At 44.0% G+C, this 18,679-nt stretch overlaps 1 protein-coding gene across 1 annotated transcript in view; it reads left to right on the forward strand.

Moving 5' to 3' along the window:
* The first annotated feature begins 863 nt into the window (after nucleotides 1-863).
* The window catches only part of LOC111820948 (uncharacterized), a 41,044-nt gene continuing 23,228 nt past the window's right edge, over nucleotides 864-18,679 (forward strand). Inside the window, exons 1-3 of the mRNA XM_023733150.1 lie at nucleotides 864-934; nucleotides 3,897-4,431; nucleotides 17,325-17,451. Coding sequence (XP_023588918.1) covers nucleotides 864-934; nucleotides 3,897-4,431; nucleotides 17,325-17,451 — 733 coding nt within the window. The remainder of the gene's footprint in view (nucleotides 935-3,896; nucleotides 4,432-17,324; nucleotides 17,452-18,679) is intronic.

An 18,679-nucleotide genomic window follows, 5' to 3' on the forward strand; every position in this document is an offset into this window, starting at 1 on the left:
TGGGGCAGTTCTTCTCTACCCTACAGGTCGCTATGTGTTGGAATTGACTTGACGGTAATGGGTTTGGTTTTGCTTTTAGGATAGAGTAGAACTGCCTGCCCCATAGGGTTTCCAAGGCTGTAATCTGTATGGAAGCAAATTGCCAGGTCTTTTCTCCGAGTGGCTCATGGGTTCTAGCTGCCCACCTTTTGGTTAGCAGCTGAGCACTTAACCATTGCACCAACAGGGCTCCTTATACTTGTTCTTACACTTTATAAATCAAATGAGTATTTTCTTTTTAATGGGAAGCTGTTTTTCTACCTGCTGATCTTTTAAACACTAATTTTTATGAAACTTCTACAATACCTTTTTGCAAACCATAAAACATGATTTTTCAACTCTGTAAATAAATTGACAAGTGGTGATTACAGCTTCTACTTCCATTATATGTCAAACTGGAGGGTAGTTTCTGTAATGAGCTGCATATTAAATTAGGAGTTTTGACCCAATCTGTTTAGTGCTGTGTAACACGTTGAACCAAACCTGTTGCTGTCGGGTCCATTCCAACTCATAGCGATCCTATAGGACAGAACTGCCCCATAGGGTTTCCAAGGAGTGGCTGGTGGATTTGAACTGCAGAGGTTTTGGTTAGCAGCTGAGCTCTTAACCACTGCACCACCATGGCTCCCTAAAACTGAGGCACTTGGCATGACCAAATGACTAACTCAGGTTTGAATCAAACTCCATTTTTTATTTAAATTTTAGCTTGTTCTAAAGTCCTCATTTCTGCTTTCCTAAAAATATAATCTGTGGTTTAGAGTCTGGTGACATATAATTTCTTCTAAAACTTTAACCACCCTTAGTAAACAATGAAGGGAGCAAGAATGTGGTTTGTGAAGAAATGTTCTCAGGACATGTTTATCAAGATGGTCTCGGAGAATGGAGAATGCTTGCCGTACCATGCCCCACGAAGAATGCATGTGGAGATATTTTAGAAAATCGCTTGTTAGGCTGGCTCCAGGAAGTCTGTGTTAGAAAACAGGCCAGTTTAACCTTGTAAATTTTACCTTGCTATTGTCTTGTAACTATATGTAATCCTGAACTCCCATGATTATAGTCACATACTCCATTCCCCATTTTTCTGCATAAAAAGCACACCTCTCCCTCAGAATGTTGGAGCACTGTGTGTGACCTCTCATCATATCCCACTGTGTTGCCCAGTTGGAGCTGCTATTCCTCAATAAAACTCTTTGTTCTCACTCCTTACAGAGTACCAGATTTTCTACTTCGACAGCATATTTAGAGTTTTCAGGTCCATCCGTATTTCTATAAGCTTTTAGTGTGTATGTGTGTGTGTGAGTGTGTGTGTGTTTAAATAAGAATCAAAACGGCAATTCAAGTACCTTAGGAATATCGTCGTTTACATTTCAAAATTCTTTAGGTTGTTGGGGGAAAAAAATTGTAAAAAACGAAATCTACTCCCAACCCAGAAAACCTCTCCACAACAATAGGAGAAAGGAAATTTTTATCATTGAATAAGCATTAAACCAGAATGTGATGCGTCACAGGCGTCCGCTACTGAGACTTCTGACCTTATAGATTCTACAGTTGAGTGGATACAACTGTGGAAGAATTTCTAAGAACAGAAACAAAGTTAAAGTAATGCTACAGATGAGTCAATCCTACAGGTCACGAACTGGGCAACACACAGCATAAACTGAGTGTCCCAAAGAAATGGGGCCGTATTGGGGTTTTTACAGTCTAAGGAACAAAGTCAAGGCCAGGCAGTTTGATCAGTCTTTCAGATATTCATCAAAATGTCCCTTGAAGGTCTTTCTCTAGAAACGTCAGCTTTGCTAAGAAGACATGCTGACTCAGGTTTCAAAATGGCCAGGTTGTCTGTTTGTCTGGAATGTAGGGACTAAAGGATACAGGACGTTGGTTACACATAAATCTGAAGAAACAAACTAGTTTTTACCCCTAAGGTTAGGTGATTTATTGAACTTTTGCCCCATGAAACCAGGCATCAGCCATGTTCACCGAGCTTGGCACAAGGGTCTCCATCTTGTTTCAGTTTCCACAAAACCCATTACATTCCTCTGTTCAAGATAGAATTGCTACTTTTCTAGTATCTTTATGGTAGAATACCTGAAGTTATGCTAACTTCCTTTCAGGAAGCTGGGAGGTAGGGGCGTGATCTTTCTTGATAATGACATTTGAATAGAGGTGGCTCCCAGATCCTTGAGGAAACATCCTTGATTTACATACTTTTCAAAGAGACTGTAAAGGAGAAGTTCATACAATCTTCTTGACCAGGACTAGATGACTGAATTAAACTCAGTTTTTGCTGAATTAAACTGGTCTTTTTTACCGGCCTGCCCAGGGTTCCCTATTTAACTAACTGAGTCAACCCAGAGTGCACACAAGCCCTATCATTGAACTCCTTTAATTGCTTAGTTACCATGGAAACATAGCATGTTTTCTCTGGGCCAAGGTTAAGATGTAAAAGCAATGCACTCTGAGGTGCATTTTTGTGTATCGTGAGCCCAGAAAATATGTCTTTATGACAAAGATGTGATACCAATGTTTTAAGAGGGTCTTAGAGTTAGCCTTATCTGAAATTCCCCAAATAAACAGATTTTGGTTAAGCAAGCAATTCCGAGAAGAACCCTGGCACCACCTGTCCATCATAATCCGGTCCCTAAACTCCCTCAGAGACTTCTCATTAAACATTAAGTTTTATGACACGTCATCCTGTGACTGTAACTCATTCTTAGTCCCCTTACCTCACTGTCACAGACTGAATTGTGAACCCAAAAACGTGCATCAACTTGGCTAGGCCACGATTCCCGGTATTGTGTGGTTGTCCTCCACTTTGTGATCTGATGTATTTATCCTATGTGTTGTAAATCCTAAACTGTATTATATTAGTGAGGCAGGATTAGAGGCAGTTATGTCAATGAGGCAGGACATAATCCAGAGGTGTATGTTGCGTCTTGAGTCAATCTATTTTGAGATATGAGACAGACAAGTGTGTAGAGAGGAGGGGGACCTCATACCACCAAGAAAGGAGAACCAGGAGCAGAGGTCCCTGTGCTGAGAAGCTCCTAGACCAGGGGAAGATTGATAACAAGGAACTTCCCCCAAAACCGACAGAAAGAGAAAGCCTTCCCCTGGAGCTGGAGCCGTCAATTCAGACTTCTGGCCTCCTAGACTGTGAAAGAATAGGTTTCTGTTTGTTAAAGCCATTCACTTGTGGTATTTCTGTTACAGCAGCATTAGATAACCAGGACACTAACCACCAGTCAAAACAGTACCAGCTCTATTCTTTGTCTAAACCCCATAAAAGGATTTGTGTAGTAATTGGGACTGGGACTCCTGGTTTCATCCTCATGAGCCCCGTTGTTCCCAGTCCAGACTACTTTTAAAACCCTTAATACATCTGTTTTATTCTAAAGCAGCGTTGGAGTTTTTTATACAAGGCCGAGAAAAAATTTACAAGTTCTCTAAAAATTGTGAAACAACCTGGGAGAACGGGACCCTCTTCCGTTATTTTCAACAGGGGGAGTTAAAACCTATTATTTTCCATTTGTATTTGACCTTAGAAGGGCCACACTCAACAAACTGATCTAAAATAAATTTCCTTCCGGTGTAAAACGGACACCTGAGAATTGAAATGAACAATCTCACTTTTTGCGGTCTGAAAAGAGTTCCTGCGCCTAGACCAGGGTTGCTGGGTTCAAACCTGCCTCAGGCGACAAGCACCGGGGAAGCTGCGAGTCCTGTCTAAATCCCCGTATTGTGGTGGGGGAGGGCGCATGGGCCCCTCGGCGCTGGCCTGGGTCACACACCCACGTGGACGTAGACGCTTCATCACACGTGCAGCCCTCACTGTTCAGTGTCTGCGTTACAAACAGGGCGCGGGTGTCCGGGTGGCCCCGCATCCCCGTCCGACCCCTGATCTCGGGGACACCAGACCCCCGGTCCCCGCCCGGCCCGGGCGCCCCTCCTGCTCTGGACGTGCGGTCGGTCTCCTGGGAACCGAGTTTGGAGTTCCCTGGGTGCACCTGTGTCTCGGCGTCCAGGAGGAGACGCAGTCGGCAGCAGACAGACGCCGCCGTCCTCCCGGGCCTGGAGCGGGTGCATCCAATGTGGACGTCCCAGGGGCGGGGCCGGGAGGAAGCCACGCCCGTCAGCACGTGTGCTCCCGCCACTGTCACTCAGCCATCCAGAGGTGGGGCTTCCTGCAGCATTGCCCAGTCAGCGGCGTCGGGGCGGGAATCGAGCGCACTGTCCAATCAGGAAGCGGGGGCGGGACGACATTTTCTAAACCCGTCCAGACGTCGCCGCTCTGGGCGTACGGCGCTTGAAACTGTATTATCTATCCGCGCGACTCCGGAAGTCCTTGTTCCGGTGGACGGGACGCGGGGAGATCTGCAGAAGCCGGACATGGTGAGCGCGGGGTCGGGTGTTGCAGATGGGGCGAGAGGAGGGCCGGCTTAAGCCGGCTGGAAGCGGCCGTGCGCGCGGCCCCGGTTGAAGGCCCCCACCCTGAGGGGACAGATGGCAGGACGAGAAATCAGTCCCCGGGGTCTCTTCACGGGCCGGGCGGTCAGGGCGCGGCGCGGCGCTGGCACGGAGAGCGAAGCGGACGCCGGAGTCTTTGAGCGGAAGCGGCCCCAGACTCGCTGAGGAGACTCCGTTCCCAGGCGGGCGCTGTGGGGACACTGGGACCTCAGGGTCTGTGGGGTCTCCTCACCAGGGGACGGGCGAGGTCACCGGGGACTGAGGGGAGGGGGACACGGCGGGGAGAGGGTCACCGGGGACTGTGAGGGCGGGTGATGACGGCGGGGAGAGGGTCACCGGGGACTCTGAGGGGAGGCGGACACGGCGGGGAGAGGGTCGCCGGCGACTGTGAGGGCGGGTGATGACGGCGGGGAGAGGATCACCGGGGACTCTGACGGGGGGTGATGACGGCGCGGAGAGGATCACCGGGGACTGAGGGGAGGTGGACTCACTGGGGAGAGGGTCACCGAGGACTGAGGGGAGGGGTACGCGTGGGGGAGATGGTCACTGGCGACTGTGAGGGGAGGAGGACGGCGGGGAGAGGGTCACTGGGGACTGAGGGGAAGTGGACACGCGGCGGATGGGGTCACCGGGAGCTGAGGGGAGGTGGACGCTCGGGGAGAGGGTCACCGGGGACTGAGGGGAGGGGGACACGGCGGGGAGAGGGTCACCGGGGACTGAGGGGAAGTGGACACGTGGGGAGAGGGTCACTGGGGACTGAGGGGAGGTGGACACGGCGGGGAGAGGGTCACCGGCGACTGAGGGTAGGTGAGCACACCAGGGAGAGGGTCACAGGAAAATCAAAGACAATGACAGGCCACCAGTGTTTGTCAAAGTGTAAAATTAAGCACAAACTCTGTAAATAGAGGACAGTGGGTTTTACTGAGGAATACAACAGTTTGTACTGAACAGGCAGCGCAAAGCAAAAGTGCAAAGTGCTCTGCCGGGGTTGGGGAAAGGAGTGCTTTTATCCAGAGGTACAAACCAGTGTTTCTGCATGTTAGCTGATCTTTACACTATCACAAACATTCTTTCAAAAATAGTTTTTAAGGGGATATTGAGACTCCTGCCCTTGGGTGCGTTTCCTGGGATATCTTATCATTTGCTCTGACCATATTCTTGCTTCCTCTGTGGTTGCTTAAGAGATGGTTAAAGTTTTACAAGAGTGGAAAATTTTAGAAGCAGAAGCTTTAAACAAAATGGAGTCTGAACAAAATGGATTCTGATTCAAACCTGTGTCTGCCATCTTAGTTATGCCAAGCACCTAAGATTTTTAGGGTGCTGTCACACAGGTTGTTGAGGAGAATGGTTGGCACTCGGGGGGCGGCCACCCCGAATGTGGGGAGGGGCACGTGTAGAGCTTTTCCAGGTGGTGAGGGGATTTTCCGTAGGGAAGTGACAGTGATCAGGTCTAGGTCGTTTTTTTAATTGAAAGGAGGGTCTGACTGGGCATCTTTCTGTCACCGGCTTTATGGGGACACGTGTCTTTTGGGGATTGGTGGAGTCTTGGTGGTGAGTCGGAAACATCCCTCAAGTCAACTTGTTTTTCTAGGCAAGTCTGACATTGGAACACTTTGAAGAACAACCTGTTGTTCTCTGGAAGGTCGCCCTTGGCACAAAGGGCCATTAATTTTTACTTACACAGCGGTGGGACAGGATGAGAGGAAGCGTTCTGCCCGGGGGTGTTTGTTCAGGGCCAGTGGGGCAGGAACCCCCCACAGCTCAGTGCAGACACGGAGGTTCTCAGCAGGTGGTCGGGGCACCTGGTCAACCTCCCCTGCTGTGATCACCCCAGCTGCTTTCTGCTCAGCGCTCAGGTTCCCTTTCTTATTCGGGCTGCAGGATCCTCTAAATGTAAAAGGATGATTCCTTCTTGTCCCTTTTGTTCTCACTGCTGAGGGTAGTAAGTTTCTCTGGTCAGTTGGTTCCCTTTCTGTGCTGACTGGGGTTATTCCTGGGCTCAGTGGAGACTGCTGTGGGGAAGTGTCTCAGGAATGTTCTCTCCTCCATTGGAATTGTGGGGAAATGCACGCAGTTGCACAATTTGAAGTGAGGTGGAAGAAGAAATGAATTGAAAATATTCATAGAAATAGTAGTTCGTCTCCTGTGCAGGGCACAGAGTTTGTGACAGTGTGTGATTATGGTTGTCAAAGAATAAAATTCTTTTTTCATATCAGTTGATTGCATACCTTTCTTGAAAACTGTAGAAACAATTTTTGAGAACATTTTCATTACATACTTCTTGGAACATACTGGGTACATATTTTCTGAGAACAATGACAATTCCTCCATCCCCTCACTTGTTTGCTCAAGATTAACCCCTTGAGCAAAACTCGTTGGTTTGGATTAACCCCTTATTGAGAGTTTACTCCCACCTTCTCTGGGTTTTGTATGTCAGCTGGCACACTGTCCATTTCCTGTTAGTATCTGGTTGTCAGAGATTAATGCACATTCTGTCAAATGTGACCTGTAAAATGGAAAAGGGTTCTGACTGACTTAGAAATATTTTGTTATCATGAGGCTAATAGTGAACTGATATCTGTTTTTGAAAAGGGATAAGCATTTTCCAGTTATTTAAAGCCATAAAGAGTGCATTAGTAAATGTACAGAAACCAAAGTTTATTAGGTTAAGTGCCAGGCTGCTAACCAAAAGGTTGGCAATTCCATCCCACCCAGCAGCTCCTCGGGAAAAAAACCTGGCGATCTGCGTCAGTAAGGATTACAGCCAAGAAGATCCTATGGGACAGTTCTACTCTGTCACATGGGTTGCTATGAGTGGAATCAACTCCATGGTACACAGCCACCACCACCAGGGGAGGGAGGAAGGGGGAAAGAGAGAGTTATTGTTTAGGAAATAGCTAGTTTGCAAGGGATACTGGTTGATAGTTGCACAGAACAATTAATATTACTTGATGTCACTAAATTGTACACATGAAAACGTTAAATTGACAAATGTGTTATGTATAATTTTACAACAATTAAAAAAAAAAGAGTGCCTTAGAATTTCTTAGCCTTGCTTTATCCTTGACAAGAGCGTGAAAGTAGTGACTCTGCTGGGTCCTTATTCAAACACTGGGATTGAAGGTCTTTGTCTCACTAAACTTATCCGTGGCAGTGCGAAGCTGTTGTGTCACCTGGGGTGGGAGCAGAGGCCTGAGGCCAGTGACTCCAAGCTGAGTCCAACTTTGAGCCTGCAGAGGAGGTAGAGCAAGGGCCAGTCAGGTCTTCTGGGGACTCTCCTTCTATTAGTGGCCCCAGCCACTCAAAAGCCCAGAAGGAGCTGTTTGTGCTGGGAGTAGCATTGGAGGGGGAGATCCAGGTGCAGGTGTATTTGGGGGTGTTTCTTCCTCTCTGAGGTTGTAATTATGGTTTCCTTGAGGCTGTTTCCTGTTAGTTGGGATTTGGCCTGTGCGTAAGTGGTGGGGTTAGTGTAATTTGTGCAGTTTAAGAAAGTCTGCGAAGGTTACGCTTAGAGAGAGACTCGTTTAGGTCCGACTCCTGGAGAGAAGGCTTATGCATCTGAGCATTTATTTGTGTTGGGACATTAAACTGATGAGGAGTTCCATGCTGGTGAGAAGTGCGACCCTGCAGGAGGGAGCGTTTCCACACTGTGAGCAGGGAGAATTTTTTTTGTTTTAAATGTATGTTGAACTAACCTTTTATTCCTCTTTTATTCCTGGGATAAATCCTGTTTGGTCGTGGTGTATAATCCTTTGTATATGTTCCTGGATTTGGTCTGCTAGTATTTGGTTGAGGAATTTTGCATCTATATTTATAAGGGAGCCACCAATCTCTGTCAGTTTGTCTTACTGTGGTGGCTTGCGTGTTGCTGTGATGCTGGAAGCTATGCCACCGGTATTTCAAATAGGAGCAGGGTCACCCATGGTGAAGAAATTTCAGCAGAGCTTCCAGACTAAGACAGACTAGGAAGAAGGACCTGGTGGTCTACTTCTGAAAGTATTGGCCGGTGAAAATCTTATGAATAGCAGCAGAACATTGTCTGATAATAGTGCTGGAAGATGAGTCCCTCAGGTTGGAAGGCACTCAAATAAGACTGGGGAAGAGCTGCCTCCTCAAATTAGAGTTGACCTTAATGATATGGATGGAGTAAAGTTTTTGGGAACTTCATTTGCTGGCATGGCACGACTCAAAATGAGAAGAAATAGCTACAAACATCCATTAGTAACTGGAATGTAAATTGTATGAAGTATGAATCTAGAAAAATTGGAAGTCATCAAAAATGAAATGGAACGCATAAAGATCGAGATCCTAGGCATTAATTAGCAAGCTGAAATGGACTGGTATTGGCCATTTTGAATCAGACAATCAGTGGCCTACTAAGCTGGGAATGTCAAATTTCAAGATTGATCCTAAAGTACAATGCTGTCAGTGATAGGAAAATATTCATACACCTACAAGGAAGACGAGTTAATACAACTATTATTCAAATTTACACACCATCTAGTAAGGCCAAAGATGAAGAAATTAAAGATTTTTTTTTTACCAATTTCTGCAATATGAAATGGATCAAATTTGCAATCAAAATGCATTGATAATTACTTGTGATTGGAATGCGAAAGTTGGAAACAAAGAAGAAGAATCAGTAGGAAAATATGGCCTTGGGGATAGAAATGGTGCCAGAGATCGCATGATAGAATTTTGCAAGACCAACGACTTCTTCATTGCAAATACCTTTTTTCACTAACGTAAATGGCGAATATACACGTGGACCTCGCCAGATGGAACACACAGGAATCAAATCGACTACATCTGTGGACAGAGACGATGGAAAAACTCAGTATCATCAGTCAGAACAAGGCCAGGGGCCGACTGTGGAACAGACCATCAATTGCTCATATGCAAGTTCAAGCTGAAGCTGAAGAAAATTAGAACAAGTCCATGAGAGCCAAAAATACGGCCTTGAGTATATCCCACCTGAATTTAGAGACCATCTCAAGAATAGATTTGATGCATTGAACACTAATAACTGAAGACCAGACGAGTTGTGGGATGACATCAAGGACATCATATGTGAAGAAAACAAGAGATCATTAAAAAGACAGGAAAGAAAGAAAAGACCAAAAATGGATGTCAGAATAGACTCTGAAATTTGCTCTTGAACATAGAATGACTAAAGTGAAACGAAGAGATGATGAAACAAAAGAGCTAAACAGATGATTTCAAAGGGTGGCTGGAGAAGACAAAGTAACATAATGAAATGTAGAAAGACCTGGGATTAGAAAACCAAAAGGGAAGAACACACTTGGCATTTCTCAAGCTGGAAGAAAAAAAAAATTAACCTTCAAGTTGCAATACTGAAGGATTCTATGGGTAAATATTGAATGAAGCATTAAGAGAAGATGGAAGAATATACAGAGTCACTGTACCAAAAAGAACTGGTCGACATTCAACCATTTCAGGAGGTAGCTATGATCAAGAACTGATGGTACTGAAGAAAGAAGTCCAAGCTATACTGAAGGGAATGGCGAAAAACACTATAGTTGGAATCATACAGTATGTAGATTTTCCAGACTGCGTTCTTTCACATAGCAACATACATTTAAGGTTCCTCCATGTCTTACCATAGCTCGATAGCTCTTATCTAGTTTACATAAAGTTGGTAAGTACAGTTTTTTAGCAGTCAGCTTAGCGTGATGACCAGCTAAAGTGTTGCCTTTATGTTCGGGATCTGTTTTGCAAGGATGAGTTTCCATCTTTATTATGGCTATTTTCTTAGATAACAAGAAGAAAGGCATTGAGAAGCTGGACTACTTGATGTTCATTTTAATTGGACTGCTAGCAGAGCTAAGAAATCTTCTTTGTTTTTATAACATACTAAAATCATGAACTACTTCGAAAGCATACTTGGGTCAATGTATATGTTGGTAGATTTATCTGGAGCTAGTTGATAGCATGAGTTAAGGTAATTAGTTCAGTTCAAGCGTTGGGGAAGTCCCTGTTAAATAAAATTGTGAGGTGATGGTCTACTCGACCTGACCATTGCCTTCTGTGGGCCTTAGGTGTGACTTATTTGCAGAGAGTTGAGAACAGAATTTGACAGGTGGGTTTCCTTTCTAGATCAGAGCGAGGAGTGGAAAGTGGAGAGACTAGAGACCCAACCGTGCGGTGTCCCCTCTTTGGGTGGTAGGAAGAGGGTGACAGGGTAAGGACATCGCAGTGGGAATGTGAATATCAGGAGTATTTTATAAGAGGTTAAGAGACTAGCTGAAAAATGGTGGGTATTTTCCACATTTAATAGTTGTCGTATGGCACGTAGAGTCCTAAGATTCAGGGTGATTCTTCGTACAATATCAGCTGAGACTTCAATGATCTTAGTTGCTGCTGCTGCCATTTGGAGACGGGGGGCGGAGGGGCTTTCACGACTGGATTGTAGTTATAATGGCAACAGGTTTCTGCTTTTCTCCATCTTGTAAGTATTCTGAAGACCTGTTTTTCTGCACAAAGTAAAGAGTTTGTGTAACGCAGCAGGCCTAAAGTCAGAGGTGGCTGAGAGCTTGTGTAAGATCTGTAAAAGGCTTTTCATGGGCACTCGTCTAGGGGAGAGGTCCTGGAATTCTCGACTACGTTTATATTTAAAAAAAAAAAAAACCGTTGCCATCAAGTTGATTGCGACTCATAGTGACCCTATAGGACAGAGCAGAACTGCTCCATAGGGTTTTGTTTATATAAAGGAGAGGCAGTTGAAGAAATTTGGAAGTACTGATGGTAGTACTTTAAGCTGCCTCTTTGTGACAGGTCTGTGAAATTCTTGGGCAGTTTTCAGCCACTTTGGTGAAAGTGAAATGCCTTTAACTGACAGATTATGCCATAGGCAGTGGACAGTTTTTTGAGATAACTGTAATTTATTTTTGGATGTTTTGTGTCCCTTATTGGCTAGCTGTCTGGGTAAATACAAGGAATCTGTTATTGATACTTCTTTGGATTCAGAGGAAACTACAGATCCTTAAGTCTTGTTGACGGGCTTGTGAACAAAAAGATGGAGCCTCTGTGACTTTCGGGCATGACAGTATGGGAATATTGTAAATTTTGCCCTATGAGGTCAGAGGTATTGGCTGTCTCAGGCACTGGTGTGTTAAAGAAGGCTGGGCATGAATCAACTAATGCAAACCACTCTATTGCTGGGAGGTTTGGGATGGGAGAATGTTGGAGTTAGGGACGACTGGAAAGCTGGGGCTGGCGATTTTATTTAGAACCTTAAAGTCTTGAATAAACCGACAGCTTCCACTGAGGTTTGGGGACTAGCAAGATGAGGGTAGTGTTACAAGGGCTTATGCATGGAATACTTAGGCCCCTCCTTAGAAAATCTTTAATTGTAGGCTCAAGTCTTACTAATGCTTAGTAGAATTGATTTGGATTTTAGTAGCGTCTGCACCTTGTATACGACTTACATTAGTAAAGGAATTTGTCCGGAATTGTTCAGGGACTTGGGTTAACATGGTCACTGATGTGAACAGACTGCTAGGATAGTTGAGATAGTAATACATCTAAAGGAGGGTGCTCATCAGGCATTTCTAAGGTAGTGCCCTCTGAGGAGGAGTTTCTTTTACAATTCCATTGAGAAAGGAAGTCTCTCCCTAGGAGGTTTGCAGGAGAAGAATTCTATAAAAGGCAGGTGTATTCTTTGGTTAGTGGCCTAACTAGGGTAATTAGGGGCTTCACTAGGGGGTCCTTTTGTATTTGACTAGAAATACTTCCTACTGGTACGATTTTAGCCCTTTGAGGAAGAAGTTGGCGTAAAGCAGTGGAGTTGAAGGTGGAGTCTCAGTCTATGAGAAGAGTAAGATTCCCCATTAGGAGAATCTGAGTTTCCCCTTGGTGATTTAAAGGAAGTAGAAGAAACAGTCCACTGGTATTTTCTTCGGAGCTTCGGAACACTGGGATTTCTAAGTATAGGATAGTTTGTTTGTTTTTTTTTCCCCCAGTGTCCCTTTTTCTCACAATATCAACAAGTTTTCTTGTCGAGGAGATTGGGCTTAGAATTGTGTTCTAAAGGCTGATGACATTTAAGGTGTTGTACTTATTGGATTTGAAGAGCTAAAAGTCGGACTATACATTTCTTTTGCTTTTTAGGGTCCTTTCCAAATGTTCAGCTAAATGCATAACTTCCCATTCCAATTTCTGCTAATCAGGTCTCTAATTTCAGGCTTCAATCTATTTATATATTGGGCAGGAAAGCTGCTGTTGTGTCTGTGGTAGTTTTTATACTTGAATACTGTCTAAAAGTTTCTTCTGTTCTGTCCCTGCAATTCCCCACAGTTTCATCTTTTTTGTTTGCAGGACTGGTTAAATAGTCTAGTCAATTCTTTAGGGAAGATCTCAGAGATGGCTGTTAAAAGACTGCTCAGTTTCCCTGGGCCTTTTAAGTCCTTCCCTACTTGCATGGGAGCTGGGGTCTTTAAAGATCTTTCTCAGGGCTGTTCCAGCTGGCGTTTGGCCTGTCCATGAGCATCAGTTGGCCACACAAACATGTGAACTAGTTGATAGGGATCAGGTAAGGCTGGGATCATAGGTCCCAACAAAATTTTAAATTCCTCAGTTGTGTTGGTGGAGTGGATGGAGAAAGGGGGTAAGGGGTAGAAGGAAGCCATCCTCGCCTTTAAGGAGCATTCTGGTCATACTTCCTCCAAGACCAATTGGGTCAATGAAAAATCTTTCACTGGGGGGAGGGATATAAAAGTCGGGAAAGATAATTTATTGGATACTTTGGGATTTTTTTTTATGATTGGTTTGGCTATAGGGTTGCTATGAGTTGGAATCAACTTGACAGCAGTCAGTCTGGGTTTGGTTTGGGTTTTGGCTTTGGCTTCAATTGACTGAATCTTAAGGGGCATTAAACTGCTATAAACCAGGCTCCCATGTCCTAACTGGCACATTCCAAAGTCTGGGTGTGTTATCTCTTGAGAGGTCTGACTTGTGAACAGGTGGTCTTTGAGTCCACTGGGACCCCAGTGTCCATGTCTCAATCTACAGGTGGCCTCATCCCAGCCACGAGGAATCAGTTTTGTCTGGGAAATCCCCCCATTCCCAGTGTGAATCATTCCTGAAATACAATATTGCTTATGACATATTTCAGTGTAGAGTATAAAGAAATTACTGATGCCATCCTTAACTCTCTGGGACTCCTGCTCTCCACAGAGAGGCATTTTCTCTCTCATTATGATATAATTTCCTCCACTACCTGTATTTCAGACTCAAAAACATATTTTACCTATTTGTGTACCTTTCTCTTTTCCCACAAATGTATTGACACCACAAGGACAAAGGTGTGCTTTTTCATACCTGTACACCAAGACTGATTAGTTTTCAGCCTAACTGATTAGAGAATAGAGCAAGGGTCAGCATGTTGTCGTGTTTAGGTGCTGTCAAATCGGTTCTGACTCATAGCAACCCTGTGTAGAACAGAACAAAACATTGCTCGGTCCTACGCCATCCTCACGCTAGCAGGTATGTTTGAGCGCACTGTTGCAGCCACCGTGTCAGTCCATCTCATTCAGGGTCTTCCTCTTTTCTGCTAACCTTCGACTTTACCAAGCATGATGGCCTTCTCCAGGGCTTGGGTCAGCGTACTACGACCCATAGTGCCATACCCAGCCTTCCACAGGACTCATAAATTAAGTTCTGCTGGCAGATCTGAGTAGTTACAACAGAGACTTTAAGGACTGCAAAGCTTTAAGTTTTTACTCTTTGGCCCCTTTGCAGAAAAAGTTTGCCAGCCTCTAGCCTGGAGCACCTGGCACACGGAGATACTCTAAAATTAGAATTACAGCAAGAGTATGGTTTCCGAGGCAGATGGTATTGGTTTGAATAATTTTATCATCTCTGGTAGCTTACTGAAATTAACGTTCTTGAATAGGAACTGGGGTTAGTAATTAAACATATCTACCGTACAGAATTTGCTGAGGAGTATCTGAATTAATTTATGTAAAACACATAAAATGATGCCTGATATGTAAATAAGTTTGAAAAAGAAAATGGTGGCAGATGGGCAGATGGTATGAAGTAGGCCCGCGTGGTGGGAGCAGCTGACCCTGGTGTTCTCCTAATTCATAGCCGACATCAGACAATATGACTGACTGTGAAGGAAGAAGACAAATATTAAGACCACTCTGTCATCGTGTCTGCAAATGGACTGAAAAAGAAAAGTACCCAAACAAAAGTCACTGTTCTGGCACAGGTGACTGCTGCTTTTTGCGCCCATTTCATTCTTCTGGCTTTGTAGTTAAGAATGATTTAGATAATCACAGAATTGTGTTTACTTCCTGCCCCACCTCCTTGAGCCCTTGGCCCAAACACCTGAGACAACCCAAATTTTGTAAGTTCATTCTCTCACCCTCTAGTGAGACTCCCCATTGTCCCTCATGGCATGTGTTCTCCACCATTACAATGAGTCAGTAACCTAACTGTTTGACTACAGATGTATTGCTGGTGATCTTTGGCTACAGGGCATTGATACAAGCAATATAAGTTTTTATTATTATGGATGAATAATAAGTCATTTCGGTGGGAAATCATTTTTCTCTTCAAAACGGTTCTTTACTCATTCGTAATTATAAGCATATATTGCTTATATCAGTGCCTTCTAGCCAAAGATCATCAGCAGTATATCCAAGTAAGAGAGAAGCCCTTGGGTGGTATAACACTTAACACGCTCAAGGGCTAACCCAAAAGTTGGAGGTTTGAGTCCACCCAGAGGTGCCTCAAAAAATCTACTTCCAAAAAATCAGTCATTGAAAACTTTATGGAACACAGTTATACTCTGACACACATGGGGCCGCCATGCTTGGTTACCTTATAGTTATATTAAAACATTTTCACCTTTGTCTTGGGTCCTAGAAGAAATGAAAATCAAAGAAGTAGTTTTCTTGGCTGTAGTCTTTACAGAAGTAGATCACCAGGACTTACTTCCACAGTGTTGCTGGGTGAGCTTGAACCACGAACCTTCAGGTTAGACGAGTGCAGACTGTTTGCGCCATCCAGGGACCTTAGAACCAGATAGGCAATTATAATATATATTTTTGGATTGCCACTGTGATTGAATTGAAAAGATAGACAAATTGAAGGAAAATTGATTTATTCTCAAGGTTCACAGTTGTCGGTTTCCTTCAATTTTCTTTATATTCATCAGCTTCAGTAAAGCTATAAAATATTAGTTATGTGGTATCAGCCGTATTACTGAGTGGGCTTCCTTGACACCATATGTCACCAAATGTGAAATACACCGTCTATTTCATACAAAAGTGAAAATTAGTCAAACTCACAGCAGTCTATGACACAATGCTATGGTCTCATGGAGCGTAAGGTGAAGTCCAATTTCCAGAGGGGTGAAAAGGGGCCCTGGTGGTGCTGTGGTTAAGAGCTCAGCTGCTAACCAAGAAAGGTCGACAGTTCGAATCCACCAGCTGCTCCATGGAAATGCTATCAGGCAGTTCTACTCTGTCCGTCCTATAGGGTCACTGTGAGTTGGAATCAACTCGATGGCAACGAGTTTGTTTTTTGGGAAGGTGAAAACACACATATCTTCCAGTTGATGCAATATAGTAGGTTACCTATTTAACCATCATGGGTTTTCCAGGTTTATTTTCCCCATCTTCTGCTTTTTTTTTTTTTGGAGCCCTGGTGATGCAGTGGTTAAGCATTCAGCTGCTAATGAAAAGGTGAGCAGTTTGAATCCACCAGCCGTTCCTTGGAAATCCTATGAGACAGCTCTGTTGTGACCTGTAGGGTCATTCTGAGTTGGAATAGACTTGGCGGCAATGGCTTTTTTTTTGCTTTTAAATTTTTTAATCCCTTTTAATTATTTTCGAATCATATTGTTATCTTTAACCTTAAGGAGTTGGCTGTCTCTGCCTGTTACCCAACTCCAGTAGAAGTAGCAGTCTCTTCTTGGTGGGTGATATAGGTGGGATTTTTTTCATTAAATTTCTTGAATTGTATTTTTTGTTTTCACAATCTATAATTTTTTTCACATTTGGTTGCTCTTTATTTCATGGTGTGGTGTTCTCCCTTACTGCTGTAAAGGTATTAACTAGGTAGGATTTTTTTCTCCCTATTAAAATCACCTTTTTCTCCGTTAGGATCAGACCCTTCAGTGACTCTCTTTTTGGTATCACTTACTTGTAATTCTGGAGCTCAGTTATTGATTTGAGAGGCTCTGATGGCCTGGTGAATTCTGCAGGAACCAGGTGTTCCTCATACCTGACAGGTGTTGCCAATCCCAGGGCCCTGGCCTCCCTCTCTGCCCACAGTGTCCTCATCATCCTGGGAGGAGGCTTGTCTCTGCTTCTGCATGCCAGGCCCCATGACTCTGCTGCCACCACATAGGACTTGTTGAAATTGAGCAGCATTGAAAGTGTACCCTAAATGTTTGCAACACCCAAATATTCTGGTTCCAGTTCTTTGTATCTATAAGAAAACAATATCTTAACAAACTGAATGTCTGTTTTCAGAATGATGATTTTGTCAGTCTTAACCCTGCCCTAGAGTCTGCCCAGTATCACTAAAAATAATGATTTTTAATGATATGAAAATAAGTATTTATCAGTCGTTCTTGTCGTACGTCATATTTTAAAAGCACTTACCGTCACCAAGTATATTGTATTGTATTGCATTAATGATTAGCATCTCCCACAAGAATGCCAGTTTTCTGTGGTTCAGAATCCTGTGAATAAGTGCAGTACCCCAGGCCGGCAGCCTCTCCCATCCTCCTGCACACACCGGGGAGATAGTACCTTACTGAAACAATATGTGGGCTCTTTTAGGACTCAGTGGTCTTTGAGGATGTGGCTGTGAACTTCAGCCGGGCAGAATGGGCTTTGCTGAGTGCTTCTCAGAGGAATCTCTACAAAGATGTGATGCTGGAAACCTTCTGGAACTTGGCCTCAGTAGGTAAGGATGGCATCATTCCTTCACTTGTTTTTTGTGGAACAGATATATCTCCCACGTGTCCTTTTTTGGGCAGAAGAATGGGAGTGTGTTAGAGGAAAGACAGACCCAGTCCAAGACCTCTTGGAACTTGAGATCAGAGAGCTTTTCCATGAAAATGAATTTTTTGCATTAAGCTGACTTTTTATTTCTCTTGGGTTACAATTGCAAGGCTCCCTAAGTTTCTAAGTTTAGACATGGTCTCCTATGGCAAACAGAGAGAAGCTTTGTGATTTTCACCCCTGTGAGAGTTATACTCTGACTAATCCACATTTAACATGGTAATTTTGCACGGTTGAACCTATTCTTCTCCATCTTCAGCCACCGTGAAGTCCAAAGTATCAGTCCATCTCATGGAAATACTTATTGCCCTTCATAGCCCTCCCTGATCATGAACTTTGTTCCATTAACAGGGTGTCAGCCACACATTCTCATGTGGTCCCCTGTCATGGTTTGAATTATGTCCCCCAAAAAATATGTGTATCAATTTGGCTAGGCCATGATTCCTGGTACTGTGTGATTTTTCTGTATGTTGTAAACCTGCCTCTATGATGTTAATGAGGGAGGATGGATGGAAGTTGTGTTAGTAAGGCAGGACCTGATCTACAAGACTGGGTTGTGTCCTGAGGCAATCTCTTGAGATATAAAAGACAGAAGTGAGCAGAGAGATAGGGGGACCTCATACCATCAAGAAAGCAGTGCTGCGAGCAGAGTGCATCCTTTGGACCGGGGTCCCTGTGCCGAGAAGCTCCTAATCTGCAGGAACACTGATGAGAAGGCCGAGAGAGAGAAAGCCTTCCCCTGGAGCTGACACCTTGAATTTGGACTTTTAGCCTACTTTACTGTGAGGAAATAAACTTCTCTTCTTTAAAACCATCCACTTGTGGTATTTCTGTTATAGCAGCACTAGATGACTAAGACGTCCCCCAATGGGGATTTGGGCACAGAGGAGAGAGGACTCATCTAGGGCATCTGTACTTCTGAGCGCCAGAAAGGCAAGAACCTTAGGGATGAAGAGGATTTTTATTAACAGGATTATATTTGGAAATATCAATTAGGAAATTAGTCTTTGAGAAGGATGAAGTTAATTTTTTTTTTTTTTTTTTAATATTTTATTGTACTTCAGGTGAAGGCTTACAGAACAGATAGTTTCTCATGTAACAGTAACACACATGCTGTTTTATGACATTGG

The sequence above is a fragment of the Trichechus manatus genome, unplaced genomic scaffold (assembly GCF_000243295.1).
Source record: "Trichechus manatus latirostris isolate Lorelei unplaced genomic scaffold, TriManLat1.0 scaffold00057, whole genome shotgun sequence".
NCBI lineage: Eukaryota > Metazoa > Chordata > Mammalia > Sirenia > Trichechidae > Trichechus > Trichechus manatus.